The sequence below is a fragment of the Calonectris borealis genome, chromosome 13 (genome assembly GCF_964195595.1).
Source record: "Calonectris borealis chromosome 13, bCalBor7.hap1.2, whole genome shotgun sequence".
In the NCBI taxonomy this organism is placed as follows: Eukaryota; Metazoa; Chordata; class Aves; order Procellariiformes; family Procellariidae; genus Calonectris; species Calonectris borealis.
The window spans coordinates 19,978,243-19,995,907 of NC_134324.1; the positions used below are offsets into that span (position 1 = coordinate 19,978,243).

At 40.7% G+C, this 17,665-nt stretch overlaps 1 protein-coding gene across 1 annotated transcript in view; it reads right to left on the bottom strand.

Annotated features, from left to right (window-relative positions):
- Positions 1-17,665, bottom strand: part of COL4A6 (collagen type IV alpha 6 chain) — a 91,414-nt gene that overhangs the window by 14,438 nt on the left and 59,311 nt on the right. The window contains exons 17-30 of the mRNA XM_075162703.1: positions 16,867-16,977; positions 15,877-16,026; positions 13,983-14,087; positions 12,929-13,089; positions 11,758-11,937; positions 10,980-11,163; positions 5,793-5,864; positions 5,268-5,375; positions 3,880-4,101; positions 3,488-3,649; positions 2,482-2,490; positions 1,307-1,477; positions 462-605; positions 75-200 (exon numbers count right to left, since the gene is read on the bottom strand). Coding sequence (XP_075018804.1) covers positions 75-200; positions 462-605; positions 1,307-1,477; positions 2,482-2,490; positions 3,488-3,649; positions 3,880-4,101; positions 5,268-5,375; positions 5,793-5,864; positions 10,980-11,163; positions 11,758-11,937; positions 12,929-13,089; positions 13,983-14,087; positions 15,877-16,026; positions 16,867-16,977 — 1,905 coding nt within the window. The remainder of the gene's footprint in view (positions 1-74; positions 201-461; positions 606-1,306; positions 1,478-2,481; positions 2,491-3,487; positions 3,650-3,879; positions 4,102-5,267; positions 5,376-5,792; positions 5,865-10,979; positions 11,164-11,757; positions 11,938-12,928; positions 13,090-13,982; positions 14,088-15,876; positions 16,027-16,866; positions 16,978-17,665) is intronic.

Sequence of the window (17,665 nt, forward strand, 5' to 3'; positions counted from 1 at the left end):
ACCGTACTACACTGAGAATAAGCACAGTTACTGAACAACTGATACTGGCAACTAACTACAATGTTGTGAAATACCTCTAGGTCCAGGGAATCCTCCAAGTCCAGCTAATCCAGGATCTCCTTTGTCTCCTTTGAATTGCAGTGCCTGTTCTGGAGGCCCAAGAACAGGAAGACCAGGTGGACCTACATCACCTCTGTCACCTGAAAAAATAAGAAGTCAGGAAATCATCTTGCAAAATAATCTAACAGAGAAAGGGTATAACACTGGAAGCTGGCAGACAAAAATAGAACTACCATGTCTCCTGATGCAAATTCATCAGTAAATGCAACCAAGCCAAAGGATTTCACAAGGAAGAAAAGAACCAGTATTTAGAAGAAAACATTAAATACGCAGACATCTCAGAAGGGCCTCCTAAGTGCCTCTGCTGCACAGCCAGCAAAAGTCTTTCAGCTGTTTCTCACCTTTTTGGCCTTGGAGTCCCACAACTCCAGGGCTCCCTTTTCCTCCAGCTGTGCCAGGAGTTCCTTTAAACCCATTCGCCCCAGGGACACCAGGCAGGCCTGGCATGCCAGGGAAACCAAGCAGGCCAGAAGACCCTTTCTCACCTGTATAGAAAAGTTGAGAGATAGAAAGGGAAAATTAGCCTCTTCTGGTACACTGCATACCCACCTAGCTGGCAGGTAGAGGCAGCATGGGTCTGGCCAGTCACCCAAATCTGGGCAGTAAAACTTCACAGTGCAAGCACAGCATGGCCACTTCTCTCATGGGTCTCCACTCATGACACTTTCAACCAGCACTTTTCAGTTCAGCATTGAGAGCCTGGTCCTGCTTCCACTGGAGAACAAAACCCAATCAATTTCTAAGAGAGCAACATGCAGTTACATAGTTCTATTGCTCTCCGGCTAAAATAACTCAGAATTCACCAAGTAACCAACTATTGTATTGGTGCTTAATGACCATACAGATTGTAAATTATAACTTCCCATTTGTTTTGTGCTTCATTCTCTCCCTTCTATAAATTTTATTCACTGTTCCTCATTTCTTCAATTTTCTTGACTTTCTACCTTGATTTACGTGATCCTTTGTCCATAAGGGTCCAAGTCCTTTAAGATGGATCTCCTTATGACCATGATTTGATAATTAAATCCATCATTTGTAATTCATAACTCAGCTGCAAAACAAATGCATTCCAACACTCATTGGGAATTCATTCTCTTCTGACAAGTTGGGCCTAAAATCAGTATTAACAAGGTTATTTTTTTGTGAGCACAGTAATCTCAGACTATTCCCCTAGTAGAACACATACCTTTCGGCCCAGAGAAACCTGGATGTCCATCTTGACCAAAAGGCCCAGGTGGCCCTAAGAATCCTCTTTCCCCAGGAGCTCCTGGAGCACCATCAAGACCAGGGAAGCCTTTCATACCAGCAGGGCCTTGTGGACCTACATCTCCAGTCAAGCCTTTGACTCCAGGAAGTCCTGAATCAATACAAGAAAGAACTCAATAGACCATGTCACACAAACACTAGACAATTTGCGGACAGCTTCCCAAACTCTTTAAACACAGCATTGTTTTTAATATGACAAATGGACCTTATGGCACATGCAGCCTACTAGAAGGCATAAAGCTTAGAATTGCAAAAGCATTAGTCATCTAATAACAAAATACCTATGAAGAGGGTTACTGCCTACATCACTACACAACTGGCAAGAGTGAAACCCCTTATGATGTATCCATTTTTGTCTCCTTTACCAGACTAAACTGTAGCACACCAGTCTTACCTTTATCATCAAGGCAGCCAAACCAGAATGGGGAGCATCATTAATGCCAGCTTCTGCTACCTACCCCATCCTCTGGGTGAACCAGAGATCAAGTGGAGAGGTTTGTTTTTACAAGTTTCTTTTCCACCTCGGTAGTTGAAGTGTTACTTCTCAAGAGCAAATTGTTCACTAAGGGAACAAGCTTCTGATTGTGCTGTCACAAAACCAACATCATATGCACTATTTTGCCTCTAAATGTTTCAGAATGTTTCTAGCTGAAGCTTTGTAATGGTTTACAATTTTAAATAAAGGCTCAAACCACTGAAAACAGAATGCTCAGATCCAAAGAGAGGAAGAGAAGGAAAAATCAGGTGGCTTCTGAAAAATGGCATTTGCAGCAGTAGCACCCAATATAGGAGCTTTGTTATATTCAGGGCTTAAATGTTTTAAGCTACAACCCAGTATTTTTTAAAGCAGAAGATTAAATGGTTGCTTTATTTAAGACAACAAAGAAAACACACAAACTTATAATCTACATATTGGGGATTTCCTTATAGGCTTCAGGTTTTGTTACTGTCTGAGCATTCTCACTACAATGGTTCTTTGCCTTCTGGTTTGATTAGCAATAATAAGGGGTATCACCTATAGTCAATGCAATTTTTGTAGCATTAAAAGCTAGGTTGTTAGTCCATGAGCTTTTATGCTACACTGCATTTTCTCACCTTGACAGCCTATGTGAAGAACCCATAACCAAACAGTGTGACATCAGAAATGGAGAGTTGATGATAAATGGAATAGAAACATGGTGAAGGAAAAAACAGACAAAATATGTAAACAGAAAGAACAAGGGTACAAAAGAAATTAATGATTCAGAGAGACTACAGCTGCAAAAAACTTAATCATTTGGAGCTTATCATCCTATCAATGGGAGGTTTTTAAAAACAGTTGAAGGAAAGTCACATATGGCATACAGTCTAAAAATGTAAAACAATAGAGAGGCAAAAGCAATGTTAACGTCAAAATAAAAAAAAAAAACTTTAAAACTCTATGATTTTCATCTCAAATGATGTTACTGCTTTCATTCATTTGTTGTCACTGTGCTCCAGCACTGTCATTCTGCATGTCAGAACAAACGAGTTATGTCACAGACCATTATCTACTAATTCCCAGGTCCCTCTTTGCTTGGTTCTCAAGTCTTGCATATACTGTTATCATGAAACACTTTAGTCAGTGCAGCTTGAGAGAGTCTGCTCTACTCAGGTGGTGGGTTTTTTTCCCCTTAAAGTGAATGGAAATAAATTTCTCTTCTGCCCGAGCAAAGAGAAAGACAGAGAAGACTTAAGTCCTTGTTCTGAGAAAGCCAGTAATTTTTTAATCTATCAAAGTCACATTTCAAGCAACTTCATACATTAGAAATTAATCGTCATGAAAATGGGAAATGAAGATTAGTCAATGATACAGCCAGCATGTAAAAGTAGAGATGTTAAAAATATCAAGACATTTAAGATGCTTTCTCCTATCTTTCTGCCCTACTTCTTACAGCCTCGGGGCACCATTTCTAGGCAGGAGTTGTCCAGCAGTCAGAGGCAAAAAGCTCAAATTCTGCGCTCTGTTACCCCTAACCAGAGGCAGGAGCTCACTCCTAGCAAATGCCAAATCTCTCCCACGCTTCCTCAACATTGCAGCATTCAGCTTAGCTGCTTGTCTTCATCTGAAGACGTTACATACCTGGTGCTCCTGCAAGGCCAGCTGACCCCACGGGTCCTGGTTTTCCCTTAATGCCAAAAGGACCTCCAGGCCCAGGAGGTCCCTGCAATCCAGGGACACCTGAATATCCTGGATTACCCTGTTCGCCTTTAATACCGAGGAGGCCTGGTCTTCCATCTAACCCTGGGAACAGAGAGGTGGGAGGTTACAGAACAAATAAAACAAAATTCACGCTTTTAATTAAAAAGTGAGTTTTAATAAAAGCCTTTGAGTTGCATTAGATTCTAAGAGAAAACCAGCAAATCGCCACCTGTGAGCAGCTAACACAGTATCTTAAAGAGATTGGAAAGAGGAAAGATTTTTGAACGAGAAACAGTTTGATATTCCCAGATACAAGCAGCATCAGGGCTTACCTTTCGGTCCTGGAAATCCAAGATCACCTGTAAGCCCTTTATCACCCGGGAGTCCAGGTCGGCCACGCTCTCCCAAGGCTCCACTCTCAGCACCAAATACATCTCCAGGAGCTCCTTTCATTCCAGCTAAGCCTGAAGCACCCATTTTCCCAGGCAAACCATCTGTTCCATCCAGTCCTGGAAGTCCTTGTGACCCTTGCTCTCCTCGAGGCCCAGGGAAGCCTTAAAGAGAAAAACAGTAAATGTCACTCAGCAGAAGTACAGAATATCTGCTTCCAATAACATCTCTAACAAAATCAACATTTTGAAAATTTCCACGCAAGAAAAAGTTGTTTGGAAAGTTACAGACTGTTTCAGTACTGAATTAGAAACAATAACTGGTGACAGAAAGTGACGAAACTGTTTAAAACAGTTAGAATATCCTTATCTATTATTCTTTTTTCTTTTTTCTTTTTTTAAAGAAAAGAATACTTTAGGAGTATCTGGGAGCTGCAGATAGTTGCAGCTTTACAAGTTTGGTTTCACTAGATGGCAGATTAGGCAAAAACGACAAAAAAAAAGAGGAAGATGGCCATTTCAGGCTACAGACAGGCAATATCTCACTACCACTATCAACCACAAAAGCTGCAAAGTTGTTATATTCATCACACCTTTCTTACTCTGTCCTCTATGTCAGACAACTTCTGGTACTGCAGGGCGGAAGACACTGGCAGCCTTGGTATAAGGAGGACTGGAAAGTCCTCTCCCTGTACCAAGCAGACACTACACTGCACTGCTGTGTGGATGTGTCACACTGCTCAGGGGTTATGTCATGAAATCAGTGACCCCATAAAGATAGCATCCCCCCTTAATGTAGTGAAAGGATAAGAGATTTCTTCAGCCATATCCAGAGAAATCTGATGGATACACAGCAACGTAGCTTTAGGAATCTTCCCTCACCACCTCTGCTTCTTGCTCTTTATTTACACAACCATCAGAAATTCCCACAGCTAAAATGAGTCCAAACACCGCGTACAGCGTGCCTTTACCAGAGTACCACATGGCTTAAAACAAGTTTTACACTAAACTTGTAATTAACCTAAACTGTAACAAAGCACATGACGACGGTCTCTGGAGAAACAAATTGTGTTGGTTGTCCTCTTTTCTTCCAGCAGCGATATAATATTATAGGCAGGTAACAAGTATCTTGAACATTTCTTTTGTTTTCTTCCAAACTGCAACCATTTGCTTGCAGAGATTGCATTTGGAAGGAACACAATGGAGCTCTCAATGGAGCACTATGAATATACCAGGCAGAAAAGTGGCCTAGAAGGTCAGACAACTCTTTTGATAAAATATTGTATACATTAATCAGACAATAAAAAGAACTCCAGTAACTTCCCTCTTACCAGGTTCCCCTTGCAAGCCTATTATTCCTGGAGACCCTGGCTGTCCTTTTGACCCATGTAATCCAGGTTGGCCTGGAATGCCAGGAAAGCCTTTGCTGCCTTTGGGACCTAAGGGTAAAAATATATGGATAAATAATATTAATGAATGAATAGTGGAAGACAAAAACACAGCACGAGAAAACAGGATCAGATCTTTTCTGCAAAGCTAGTGCTGAAAACACTCGCTGGGTACACCATTTAAGCTAAATAAAGTCTCAAAGCTATGGCAGTTTCATCAGCTAGATAAACACAGAAGGAGAGGGTTTGTGTTCAGAGGCTACTTGAAATGGAAAAAATGGTGCGGTCATTATGATCCTCCATGGGATTTAAGCCTAGCCTCTTTGAAAAAAAAGAACGTTGTTCTGCCAGTTAACTCTCTGGAATAACTATCACTCAGAGGAGATTAATTAGCAGGTGTTATATTCCTTGAGGAATAAGTGTTTCTTGGTAGTCAGCCAGTGCATTACAATCAGCTTGTCTCCCTACCTGGCAATCCTGGAACGCCGGAAGTCCCTGGGGGCCCATATGCTCCGGGAACTATGCAGGGCAAGGTGATACCTAGGGCAAAGAAACACTGAGGTTGCACACAGCCCCTTTCAGAGAGATGGTCAGAAGAGGAACATTTAGGATCCAGATGTTTTTTATAGGACATATCGTAAGTGGCTGTGAGTGAACTTACGCACATCAAACGCTGCTGACATCTCAAATATGTGATGTTAAAGAAAAGAAAAGGCATTTGGATCCTGGTGATTGTCTAATCTCATCCCTACTACTGACTTACTGCATGACCAATAAAAAGGTAGCAACTCCTGCTGTGGACTACTGGTAGCATGATATCCATGGCTTCCACTCAGCAACTGGTCCTCCCTGTGGTAGGGGCTATGCAACAGGCACTGAAAAGGCAGCCTGTGACTCAGAAAGCTTAAGGTCCAGCTGAGAGCTTTCAAAGCCAGTGGGCACTGACAGGTGCTCCTAACTTAAAAATTGAGGATGCTTCTAAGCTGTATATAAACAGTACACTGTAGTGTGAAATTCTAAAATAAATGTGGACATGCAAGATAAAATACATATTTAGGGAATGAGTCCATATCTGATGACGGGTGTTTAAAAAAACCTGTCACCCAAGAGTTTAGGCCAGAGAGATGCATGCATGGAGGATGGAATAGCAAGGATTTTTTATTTCAGCCTTAATCTCCAAGTGCTTTTTCTACAGTCTGTCAGACTAAGAAATAACCACATGGCTTAAAAATTTATTCGCAACCTTCAGCAATTGCAAAGTTCTTTAACTGACTTCCACCTCTCAAAAAAAGGCTCTGTTTGTACTAGCAATCCCTCTTCAGCGGAATGAGATTTATGTGGCATTATCAGAGTTGCTAGCACACCAGATTTACCTGAAAGATCTCAAACACTTCCAACATTCCTCCTTGTAGGTCACTGACAATTTGAAGTCACATTCACAGAGTCACAGAAATGATTATCACAAAACTAATTTAAGACTTTCCAACTCCAGAAATGCTTCCAGTTATTTTAAGAGGAGTCTGTGCTATAACTATAGAATTAGCTCCTACGCTGTAACAGCTGGCTTAGCCTTAAACTATCATAGATATACTTTCTAAAAATGAAAATCTAAAGGACTTTAAAAGCTATTTAGGCAGAGAGATTACATACAGAAGATGACTACTAAAGCAAATCCGGGGAAGAGAGGTGTTTTTTTCCATTACTCTGAACACTTTTACATGCACAGAGAAACAGCTGCCTAACTGCACTGTTGCCCAATATTTGCTAATTCAAATCTGTCATCAACTACAAGGGCGATTAAGGATGAGATAATCAGGTATCACAGATACATTGTTTCTCGTTTCTTTACAACTCTCTTTGCAGGATCCTTCTATTCAAGCTCCATTCCCAGACTGACAAGCCAAATTTATTCATCAGCCATTCAAGAGCACTCCAAATTGTAACTGCTTTCAGTCCGGAGGAGGTAATCTGGTCTAAATCAGGCAACACTGGAAGTATTTCTTCCAGCACAGCAACACGAGTTAAAAACTTTTTTTCAGAAAAAGATTAACACTTTCAGATGACAAATTGTATTAACAAAAGACCCTGAGTCAAACTATTTCCTGGATAAATCCAATCAACTCAGTGGACTTCTGTACAGATAATAAATATGGCTCTTTGCTTCCAACATTGACAGTGGGAATACGGGTCTCAAAATGACATAGGCCAGGACAAAAAACTCATAAAGTAACCCAATATGTCTTTTCTGGTGCGAAGGCTGTAAAGATCCCTATGAATTTTTTGGTTGAAACAGCATTAAGAACTGGTTCAATGACATTCTTCTTGGGTTCTTCTCAAGAGATTCCAACTCAGTTCACAAAAGGCTATGTGAAAATCTTCTGACTTCCATGCCTACATCCAACCAGATGGAAAGTTAAGCTTTCAGTTTAGGGTCCAGCCCCAAACCCAGTCAGGGTAGGCAGATTTGAGCATCCCTCTCTCACAGTGCCAAATGACAGAAAGCGATTCTGGTTTGACCTCCCATTTCTACCCCGTTTCATTCCACCCTCAGCCCTAATTTTCATGATTTCATTATTCTGACTTGTGTGACTGATTTCATTATTCAGACTTGTGAAAAGAAAGAACAATCCTAATCTCAAATTCCATCTAGTCGGGGGCTGCTAACAGGTATCAGCTCTAGTACAAAGAAACAAGCAAGGCTCATGGGGAAAGTGGGATGTAGCAGGGAACGAGAGGGAACACAACCCCCAGAGTGTCTAATCTACTCACATATTGAGATGCTATGCAAATTCTGAAGGAAACATGAGAACATTTTCTACTTTGATGTGAGAGAACCAAAGGTCAATTCTCAATTCATTACTTTTATCTTGATGTAAGGCATTCACTGATAGCAAAATTAATTTAAAAATTACTATACTCATGATAACATATCTAGACAGAGTTGCAATAACACTTCCATTCTTACACAAAGGCAAAGAGTGCTCTGTTTTCATCTGTGACAGCAATTAATCTTTATAGTCAGCACTACCTTTAAGAACAGAGGTTCAAAACTAAAATACCCATGATCCAATTTATGCTTCAAATGGATATGGGCACCTAACACCATGACTGCAAGATGTAACACACACGTTGCTGCCTGCACTCGGGTACACTTTGACAGGGCATTCTTTTGATAAAGTAAAAGTTAAATGGTAGGGATACAAAATAAAAATTCCAGTTCTGGTCTTGTGCAATCCTATGTGAGCCTGATGCTGAATGCTTTATAAAATAAAAAGTTGAGGTCCATCTCTGAGACATTTCCTCCTCAGACATAGTACAATAAAGAATGACATTTTTCAAAAAGCAAGCATTCGGGGCAGTAACTGGCATGGAAAGAGAAGTTTAATTAATACTGTTGCATTCACATCACATGGCTTTAAGGACTCTCTCATGTGAGTTTTCCAAAAACAACTCTGTACAATAGCATATTCTGTATTTTACATTATTAGCCAGTAGTAGAATACTTGAAAAATGGCTATTTCATGTGAGGATAACTGAAATGCAAATAGGTCTGTTTCCTTATGTGTTTTGCAAAATGACGTAAGCAAGGCTTACTGTAAAAATGATATAAGCAAAACTTAGTGTTCCCCACCTACTTAATACCCTACATTATCACAGTTTACACAATAATATCCAAGAATCAAGAAAATTAAACAATTATGAAACCATCATGTCAGGCATAAAAGTGAAATATGGGCAATTCCAACATTTTTGAGTAATCTCATAATACTAGGTAAAAATCAGTCTAGCTTTTTATAAAATACTGAGTTAGACTTTTCTAAAGCAAGACTGTTTCACCCTGGTTTACTGCATGTGGCATGAACTCGAGCAAAATTCCTCAGTGGTGTCTTTGACATGGTAACTTCAGTAGGTCACAGTCTCTTTTTAAATGTCTTTCCTCATTTTCACAATAAGGCCTTTCAGTCTGGGCAGTATAAGAAATCATTATTTCTTCCACCCACACACATTTCTTTAATATTAGATGAAACTTACTACATCAAAGGGTCTTTTAATGTATGCAAATTATTTCCTAGTATGGAGGGAATGATGCATTCACAAGTTTTCTTACACATCTCTATGGAGGTGCAAACTGAACTGGCTAATGACTTATTCACACTTTCTCACGTATTTTGACTATAGATACTCTTCTACAAAGGACCATTCATTGTTAGCAAAGCTTTGATGTAGCATTCATAATAAGCTGGCTTCTGATGTGCTCCGCAGAGTATCTAGAGTTCACATCACGCACAGCGCATTTTATTTTTACTTATCTTACAATGCAATTTTAATTTAGTGGATTTTGTAAGAGACAATTTACCAAACAAAGATGTAAGCATTCATAGCTATGAATTAGTAAAGCTTTTAGCATTTAGCACGTGACTTGAATCGGGAAAAAAGCTTATGCAGACTGTTCCAGGGGGACATTGATGCTAGCTGTCTCCTCACCCCATAACAACCACCCAGCATGACACTGATGTGAGGTAACATGCCATCCGGCATGTCTGTGCAACCTTCCCAGTGCTATTCTGGCCTAGCTCTCACCTCCCTCCGGGTTTAAGATTCCTCCGCCAACTCCTCATACTGCAGTGATCTTACCGCCAAGGTTTTTGAACTCAGAACATCAGTTTATCAGTCCAGAAACCTATGCAACAATATTATGCTTGCAAATACATTGATTCTGCACTATTGATAATGACAGAATTACAAACCTAGAAGCCTAAGTATACACAGAATGGAAAATACACTGAAAATCAGCAGCAGCAAAGAAAAAATACTGTTTATCTTAAATTATATTTAAATGACTGACATGGAATCAAGACATTGGGACTAGCTCTCTGTAGTATTTTTGTTATGAAAACGTTTTCCATAAACATTTAGAAATATGACTTTCCATGTAACTCACTTTGAACTCTGAGAATGAACATAAAACATCATGTATGAGACATTATCAAAACTGTACTTACTAACTTTATCACTTGTCATTATGGTATGCTTTAGGTACATATAATGACATATCAACTGAGCCAAACTGTAGTACCGCAAGAAGCAAACAGTCCAGAGCTGGTTACACCAGTCATAATTGAACTCCCTACCTGACTGTCACAATAATGTCTTATTCACCAATGCCCGTTCATACATAAAATGTACTACAGCTTCTTCTTCTAAAAAAATCTGGAGCTCTTCTTATTTCAATAATAGTAATAGTTCCAAAAACTGATTCAGAAGTCTCAGATACCAGTGAGTTACTATTTTTACCTGGACAAAGACTGAGCTTTTTAAAACCCTCATGTTATCAATCTTCCTAACTACCTTTGGTGTAAAATGGTTCTCCAGCAATAGTCAGTGAGTAGCTCCATCCAACACTTAGTATTTGAGTACTATTTGAGTATTTGTTGCTTATTATCTGTGTCCTCCTGAGCATGACAGCTTGAGAAAGCTGTGACTGCTGTGTGAGGTCTGGTGAGCCCACAAACCAGTTTCAATTAATTTAAAGAGCAATCTTTAATCTAGTGCAATCTTCTGGCCTGGCTACAAGCACAGCAGTAAGTTGAGTGCCATTTGACCTGTAGCAGCTTTGCACCTTTTCAAAATAAGAGCTGACCTAGCAACACCTACCTGGAGGGCCTGGAAGACCTGCTTGTCCTGGAAACCCATCCATTCCTGGGTCACCTGGTGGCCCACGAACTCCACTAGGACCTGGATATCCAACGCCAGGAGAACCAGTTTCTCCACGATGGCCCTTGGATCCAGGTAATCCTGGCAGTCCTTTTTCACCTGGGAAACCGAGCCCGCCATCACCCTGTGCACGGCAAAGACAATTACAGCTGAAAATCAAAGAGACGTAGAAAGAATATACACCACTATCATTTTAACAAATGCGTAAGAGTTTGGTCGGTTCTGTGCAAGGTTCAGATGGGCGTGGGAAGGTACATGGAAACCACTGTAAATTATCCATCAATATTTCAACATGCAGGAAAACTCAGTGACTCTTAAAAATAATATTTTATGTTGTATTTACCAAAATATAAATATTACATATTCTGAAAGACATTTACTTTCTTTTGAATTAAAAAGATTCTGGTGTGATTTTTCTATTCCAAGATTTGACTCATAATTATGGCTACAGCGTCTTTTACCTTTTAGGACACAACATAAAAACGCATTAGGGTCAACCCCACTACTGGAAGTTTATCTTTTGACTGGGTAGCCAGAGGCATAATGAGTGCCAATTATTAATCCTGACCAAGACAAATTTGTGCTCAGGGACTGTGAGCTTTTTATGTATTTGGAGATTTACCACAGGGCTAATCAGGACTAGTAAACCAGGCCTTTCTGTTGTCTCTGCTCCTTATTCCAATTCTGAAGTGCTGCTGCTAAATTAATCTGAACTTACTGGAGGGCCTGGTGGGCCTGGCAAGCCTGGAAGTCCATCCCTGCCAGGGGTTCCCGGGATGCCTGAGGGTCCTCTGGGTGCTGTCGCACCACGGTCCCCACGAGCACCTCTGCCTGTTGCATAGGACGCGTCCCCTTTTTCTCCCTTAAGGCCTGGAAGACCTTGCTGACCAGCCGAAGCCTACAGACCAAAAGAAAAAAACAGGAATATGAACATGCAGAGAAAAGGCTTTGCTTCTTAAAAATGTCATATGAGGACAGGACACAATGACTGAAGCTAGAAAGAATCTCCAAAGGGTTTCCTATTGTATACCTTACACTAAAAAAAAAAAAAAAAAAAAAAAAAGAGGAGGTTTGATTATTTCCAAATGTTTCAATCAAGTCACTACAGTGGCAAGCCAAACCCTGGTATATAGCGCTACAGCGACAGCAATCTTGGATGGCGTCTGGGAACATTACATCACTCATGACATAACAGGGCCCAAGTATTGAATATTCTTCCCTATTACTTGGTGTGCTGCATTTACTGACACTGATAAAGATACTCTGAAGACAAAAGACTGGTATCTTTATGGACTATGATTTTCAAAAGTAAATACTGCCAATGAGCAATGCTCAGCACAAACAAAATCCTGTTCGTTATGGTTGCAGTTTCATAAAAAACACAGCTCAACTCTCACTGATGTATTTAGCATACAGCAGCTGAGAAGATGACTGCATCTATGGCACACAGTTTTTATAGCTATGAGCAATGATGTGGAAAGATCTCACCATTCGATTTTTCAGGTCTTCTCTCCATTCAGTCGTATATCTGCTTCCCAAGCCAGCCCTCACTTAGGAAGAACCCTGGGTCTAATCCATGTATGCCTACGGCCAAGAAGCCTTGGGATGAATAATTGTTACTGCTTTTCTCTTGACTGCTGAACACGCAGTTCTCAGAACTTAAGAACCATTTCTTCTCCCATTTTTTATAGGTGATAATTTCTCTACTTTCAGCTTCTTTTCACAGATCAGTTTCTGGGTTGCATTTTTTTATTTTTAAATCCAAACAACTAGAAGAAATGATGCAAAAAAAAGTGTTCTGTTTTCACTACAATCAACACCAGCAATTGCACATGGGCACTTTTTCTCCTTTAATTCATGACAACCAATATAAACTCTTCCTGCCTTACCGGAGGGCCTCGCAGTCCCGGTGCACCCACAGTGCCTGGGTCTCCACCAATGCCCTTAATCCCAGGCACACCAGGGCTTCCCGATGGGCCTGGTGGACCTGAGATGCCTTTTAGACCAGCTCTTGTAACTCCTCCATCACACGCACAATCACCTGCCTCTCCTGGAAAATACAGTCAACACTCCAAACTCAGTTTCATTTGGATAAAGACCCTTTTCAGTTGCAGGAGCTCCAAAAACAGTATTTGATTCAATTAGGACAAAGCCATTCTTGTACGATTTGATTTTGTGCCTACTCTGCTCAGGTGATGTGAGTGTCAAGCAAGTGAAGCTCAGGTTTTGTCCAGGTTAATTTCTATGCAATGCCCATCACCAAATTACCATGTGCAGCATGAACCTCAGCACTTCTTGACCTCTTCTCAAAGGTTTAGACTCTCCTAAACAGATGGTTTTAGGAGAGTTTTAGGACAGAAGTCTTGTGGTTTTTTAAAGAGGTAGTTATATATCAGAGAAAGCAAATCCATACTCCCACTCACATAGGTTACAATGACCCTCAGCTGGATATCTTTGTATTTCCCCGAATCGTAACTGGCCATGGATCCAAACAGTCACAAAGCACAGTGATATCCACGTCATCATGGCTTTTTCTGCTGGTTCTGTCACAAATTCTCATCATTTTTAGCACAGAGGAGAATAAAATTAAGTTGCTCTGTCATTTCCAGCCTATACTGCAAAAAGCAGTGAACAAGATCTTATTTCTAAGTCTCATTACGTCTATGGCTTTAAAGTATAACTTAGCTAATTTTCTGGGTACGAGATGTTTATCTGCTTATTTGCCTGAGCAGAGTAGGAAGTAGGAAATAGGATTTTGCCGGCAGTGCTTGGCACAACTCTTTCTAAATTGTAAAGGTTGTTGGCTCCTTTAATCCATCTCAACCTCCTGTCATTTGTCATAAAGACACTTCCACCTCATCCCTTAGGATATTAACCATGTGTAAATATCTTTCTGAGGCCCAATGACTGCTAAAAGGCTCTCCCAAAACAAGAGTCAATTACCTTTGTACCCCTTTGGACCCAAAGCTCCTGGCAACCCTCTTTGTCCAGGCTCCCCTGGTGCCCCAGTCCTTCCATCCAGGTTCGTGTCTGGGGGGAATGAAGGGCCTATATGCGGAAAGAAGGCAAGCAAAAGCCGTAAGAAGGCTAGATTTCCAGCTCATTAATTGCTTACAATGTCAGTTATGCAACTGACAGAAATGGCACCGGATCAAACCGCAACTGGAAGTTTCACAAGGAGATGGAACTTGGTTGGTATCACAGGCTGCAGTCCTCTGCCATACGTTTGCTTCTAGTTTCTCATACAGAAAAGCAAAAGCTCTCACAATGTGGATACAACAGAGTTTCATTCCTCTACTGCTCTACCATTGCACTTCTTCAAAGACTTAACAGTTGGCCAAAAAACTAACCAAACTGTGAACAGGTTGTATAAAGAAGGGCAAATGACTTATTCATGGCAGATGTGCCTTTACAGTTCTGGGAGAAGCTGAGACTCATATGGATAGAAGTTGAAGGGACAAATCAATGTATTGGTGATTGTGATGACTGCTGGCCATTGTCCTTTTTGTTGGCACAGAAGCTATCATATATGAGCAGTGTCTCTGCTGCTACTGGCATGGTAGAGTCATCCCCAGGGTTACCTGCCTTCTGCAGAGCTCTTCAACTTCTCATTAAGTTGCTGCAGCTCAGGAAAGAGACTAAAAGGCAAAAAGGTTATGGGGACTTTCCCTGTCCCTCACTTTATAACTGCAGGATTATTTTCTACGTCTCTTTATATGCTGAATAGAATGAAACGTGAGCTGACAGAAACTGCAGTGGAAAGTGATCTAACATAATCTAAAACTACTGCGTCTGAAAACCCTTCCCCTCAGCGACAACAGTAAGACGGAGTGCTGACCAGCACCCATCTGATGTTCCATGGAAACAAACCGCAACCATCAGCTAAAAACAGCTACAAGAGCTTTACAGACTCTGCAGAAAAATGAGCTGGATTTGACTAGCAAACATCCTATCTGACTCGTGGTACCCAAAATACCTACTCACAAGACTAGACATTTACCCCAGGTGCTCATAAGGGCATGGTCTATTCTTTATCTAAGCCAGTAGGAGACTAGCCTAGAACTTCAAAGTCCCCGGTGTCATAACTTGTGTCTACACAACCTTGTGCTTCAGTCTCTCAGGTTACCACTCTAACAATACGAGAGCACTTATTTCTTCTCCACAGAAAATCATCTAATCAGACCATGCTCATTGGCTCCATCACTGGAGTGTGCCCTGTTTTGAAAGGTTGGCTCTCAAAAATAAAACAGGATGTTTGAACTCAGTTTATGGCGAAATGGTAAAACACAAGGTTTGTGTAAAATCAACCCTTTTCATGTAATACTCAATTTCTGAGGAAAACAAAACAATGCATAATTAAACCAAACAGGGTATCCATACAAATGAACACGTAAAAATAAAATAACATTTCCTTAGGTCTGAAAACTGTCTCTTCTGGCATCCTATCTGACTCGTGGTACCCAAAATACCTACTCACAAGACTAGCCATTTACCCCAGGTGCTCATAAGGGCATGGTCTATTCTTTATCTAAGCCAGTAGGAGACTAGCCTAGAACTTCAAAGTCCCCGGTGTCATAACTTGTGTCTACACAACCTTGTGCTTCAGTCTCTCAGGTTACCACTCTAACAATAATTAGCTGTATTTTCTTACTTGAGAGGGGTGGCTGCTGATACAGCTATTTAAGGTTGTGAGTTACAATCACAATGAGGTGTCAACCAAACATTTAAGATTTACAGATGAATAATCCTCACTGGCAAAGAAATAAATATATAAATGATTATTTGTCTTGTTCCACTCTGAATCCAATATAAAAATAGATGTTAAAAATATACATACGTGGTGAACCCGGCAATCCTGGTGCTCCTGGCAGGCCCCGTAAACCATCTCTGCCGGGAGTGCCTGGTAATCCAATCGTTGCTCTTCCTGGTTCTCCCACTTCACCCTTCACACCTGGAATACCTGGAGACCCTCCAGAGCCCATTCCATCTAGACAACAATGACACAATGAGCAGCTCTCCAGCAGAAAACACATTCTAGTATTTGTAATGTTATGAAAATTACTGTTGTGTCCTGAACTGCAATCATGTTAGCACAGAACAATTTATAATTGCACACAAAGGAAAACTTACTAATTGGAGGCACAACTGGCTCCCATTTATACACTCCTTTGCTCATCCAAAAAACTTCACAGGGCTGCATTTAAGTCCCACTGATCAGTTAGACAATTAACTATGTAAGACTGTCATTTATTTATTTTCTGATTTCCTTTGAGTGAGATAACTTCCTTAGTAGTTCCTAGTCTCTGGATCATTGCAGGCCAGGACTTCACTGATGACATTCAAGTGAAACAGAAACTTTCAAGTGAGATCTTCGATGAGACAAATGAGTTCCACCTACAATGGGTTTATCTACCCGGTCTGTTAGCTCTCTATTGCAAATATGAAAAGTCATTAAAAAATAATTTTCAAAAACATTTGCTATTATTTAAAATGTAGGAAAGGTTATGCCAATCAACTCATTTGAAATGGAAATCAAACAACCAACCTCCTGTGTACACTACTACACCAAATATTCACACCTGAAGACTCACCTGGGCTGTAATCATTGTGGGACTAATTCTGCTCCCATCCAAGTCAACATACTTGGTTTCCCTGTGTGTCATCCCTGCCTCTTATGTCTCATACAGCAGTCTGCAAATCAGCCAGCTGAAGGAGCAGGGAGAGGCTTGCTCCAGTACCTTCACCATCTCCAGGCCACTACCCATAGTCTTCCCAGCAACAAACACAGAAAACAGCCTGCTAAGGGCACTGTCAGCAGCTGCTTTACCTCTCTCCAGGCCTGGAAACCCTGGAGCTCCTGGAAGGCCTGGTAAACCACTGATCCCTTCATCTCCTGGAGGACCAGGTATTCCCGGGTTTCCAGGGTCACCCGGGGCACCTATTAGAAAAATACAGAAAAACAAGGAGGAAAAACTCATGAGAATTTCTGCTGAAAAACTCGGTTTAGTCAATACCCTGGTGGCCACTGATCTCATTGACAGCAAAGGTTGCAAAGCTGTTAGCAGTAAGCCTGTTAGTCAAAGTTACCAGTAATAGGAAAAATTCCTCCTGACCTGTTAGAGGTTGTTTCAAACTTGACTGCATGTAAAGGAGGGAGAATAGGAGAGATCATACACTTTGTCCCCTTACCTTTATAGCTTTAGAGACTGTTTTCATCCAGGCCTTATTCAGCTGTGATGTTAATTAAGCCCATTTTCTTAACAATATTCTTACCACATTGAATGACAAATAATAGCAGAATGACATTCAGAGTACCCATTTCCAAGCAACACAAGGAAGTCATTTTTCCTTAGTACACTGAAGAAAGACACACAGGTGGACACACAGCACTTCCCCATGCTCACACACAGTCAGCCTCCCAGGCACTAAATTTCATTCTGCCTTGAAAGATATCATTCTGCAATGTGGGGATGAAAGGTTTATTTTAAACTCTGAAGTTATAAATATGGGACCAAACGTATCTGTATGCCAACAATACAGAAATTAGAGGAAAAATAACAAGGAGTCAGTTAGACTCAATACACAATGTGGAAAATTGGTAAAATATAGTAAGAAGGAAAGTTGGA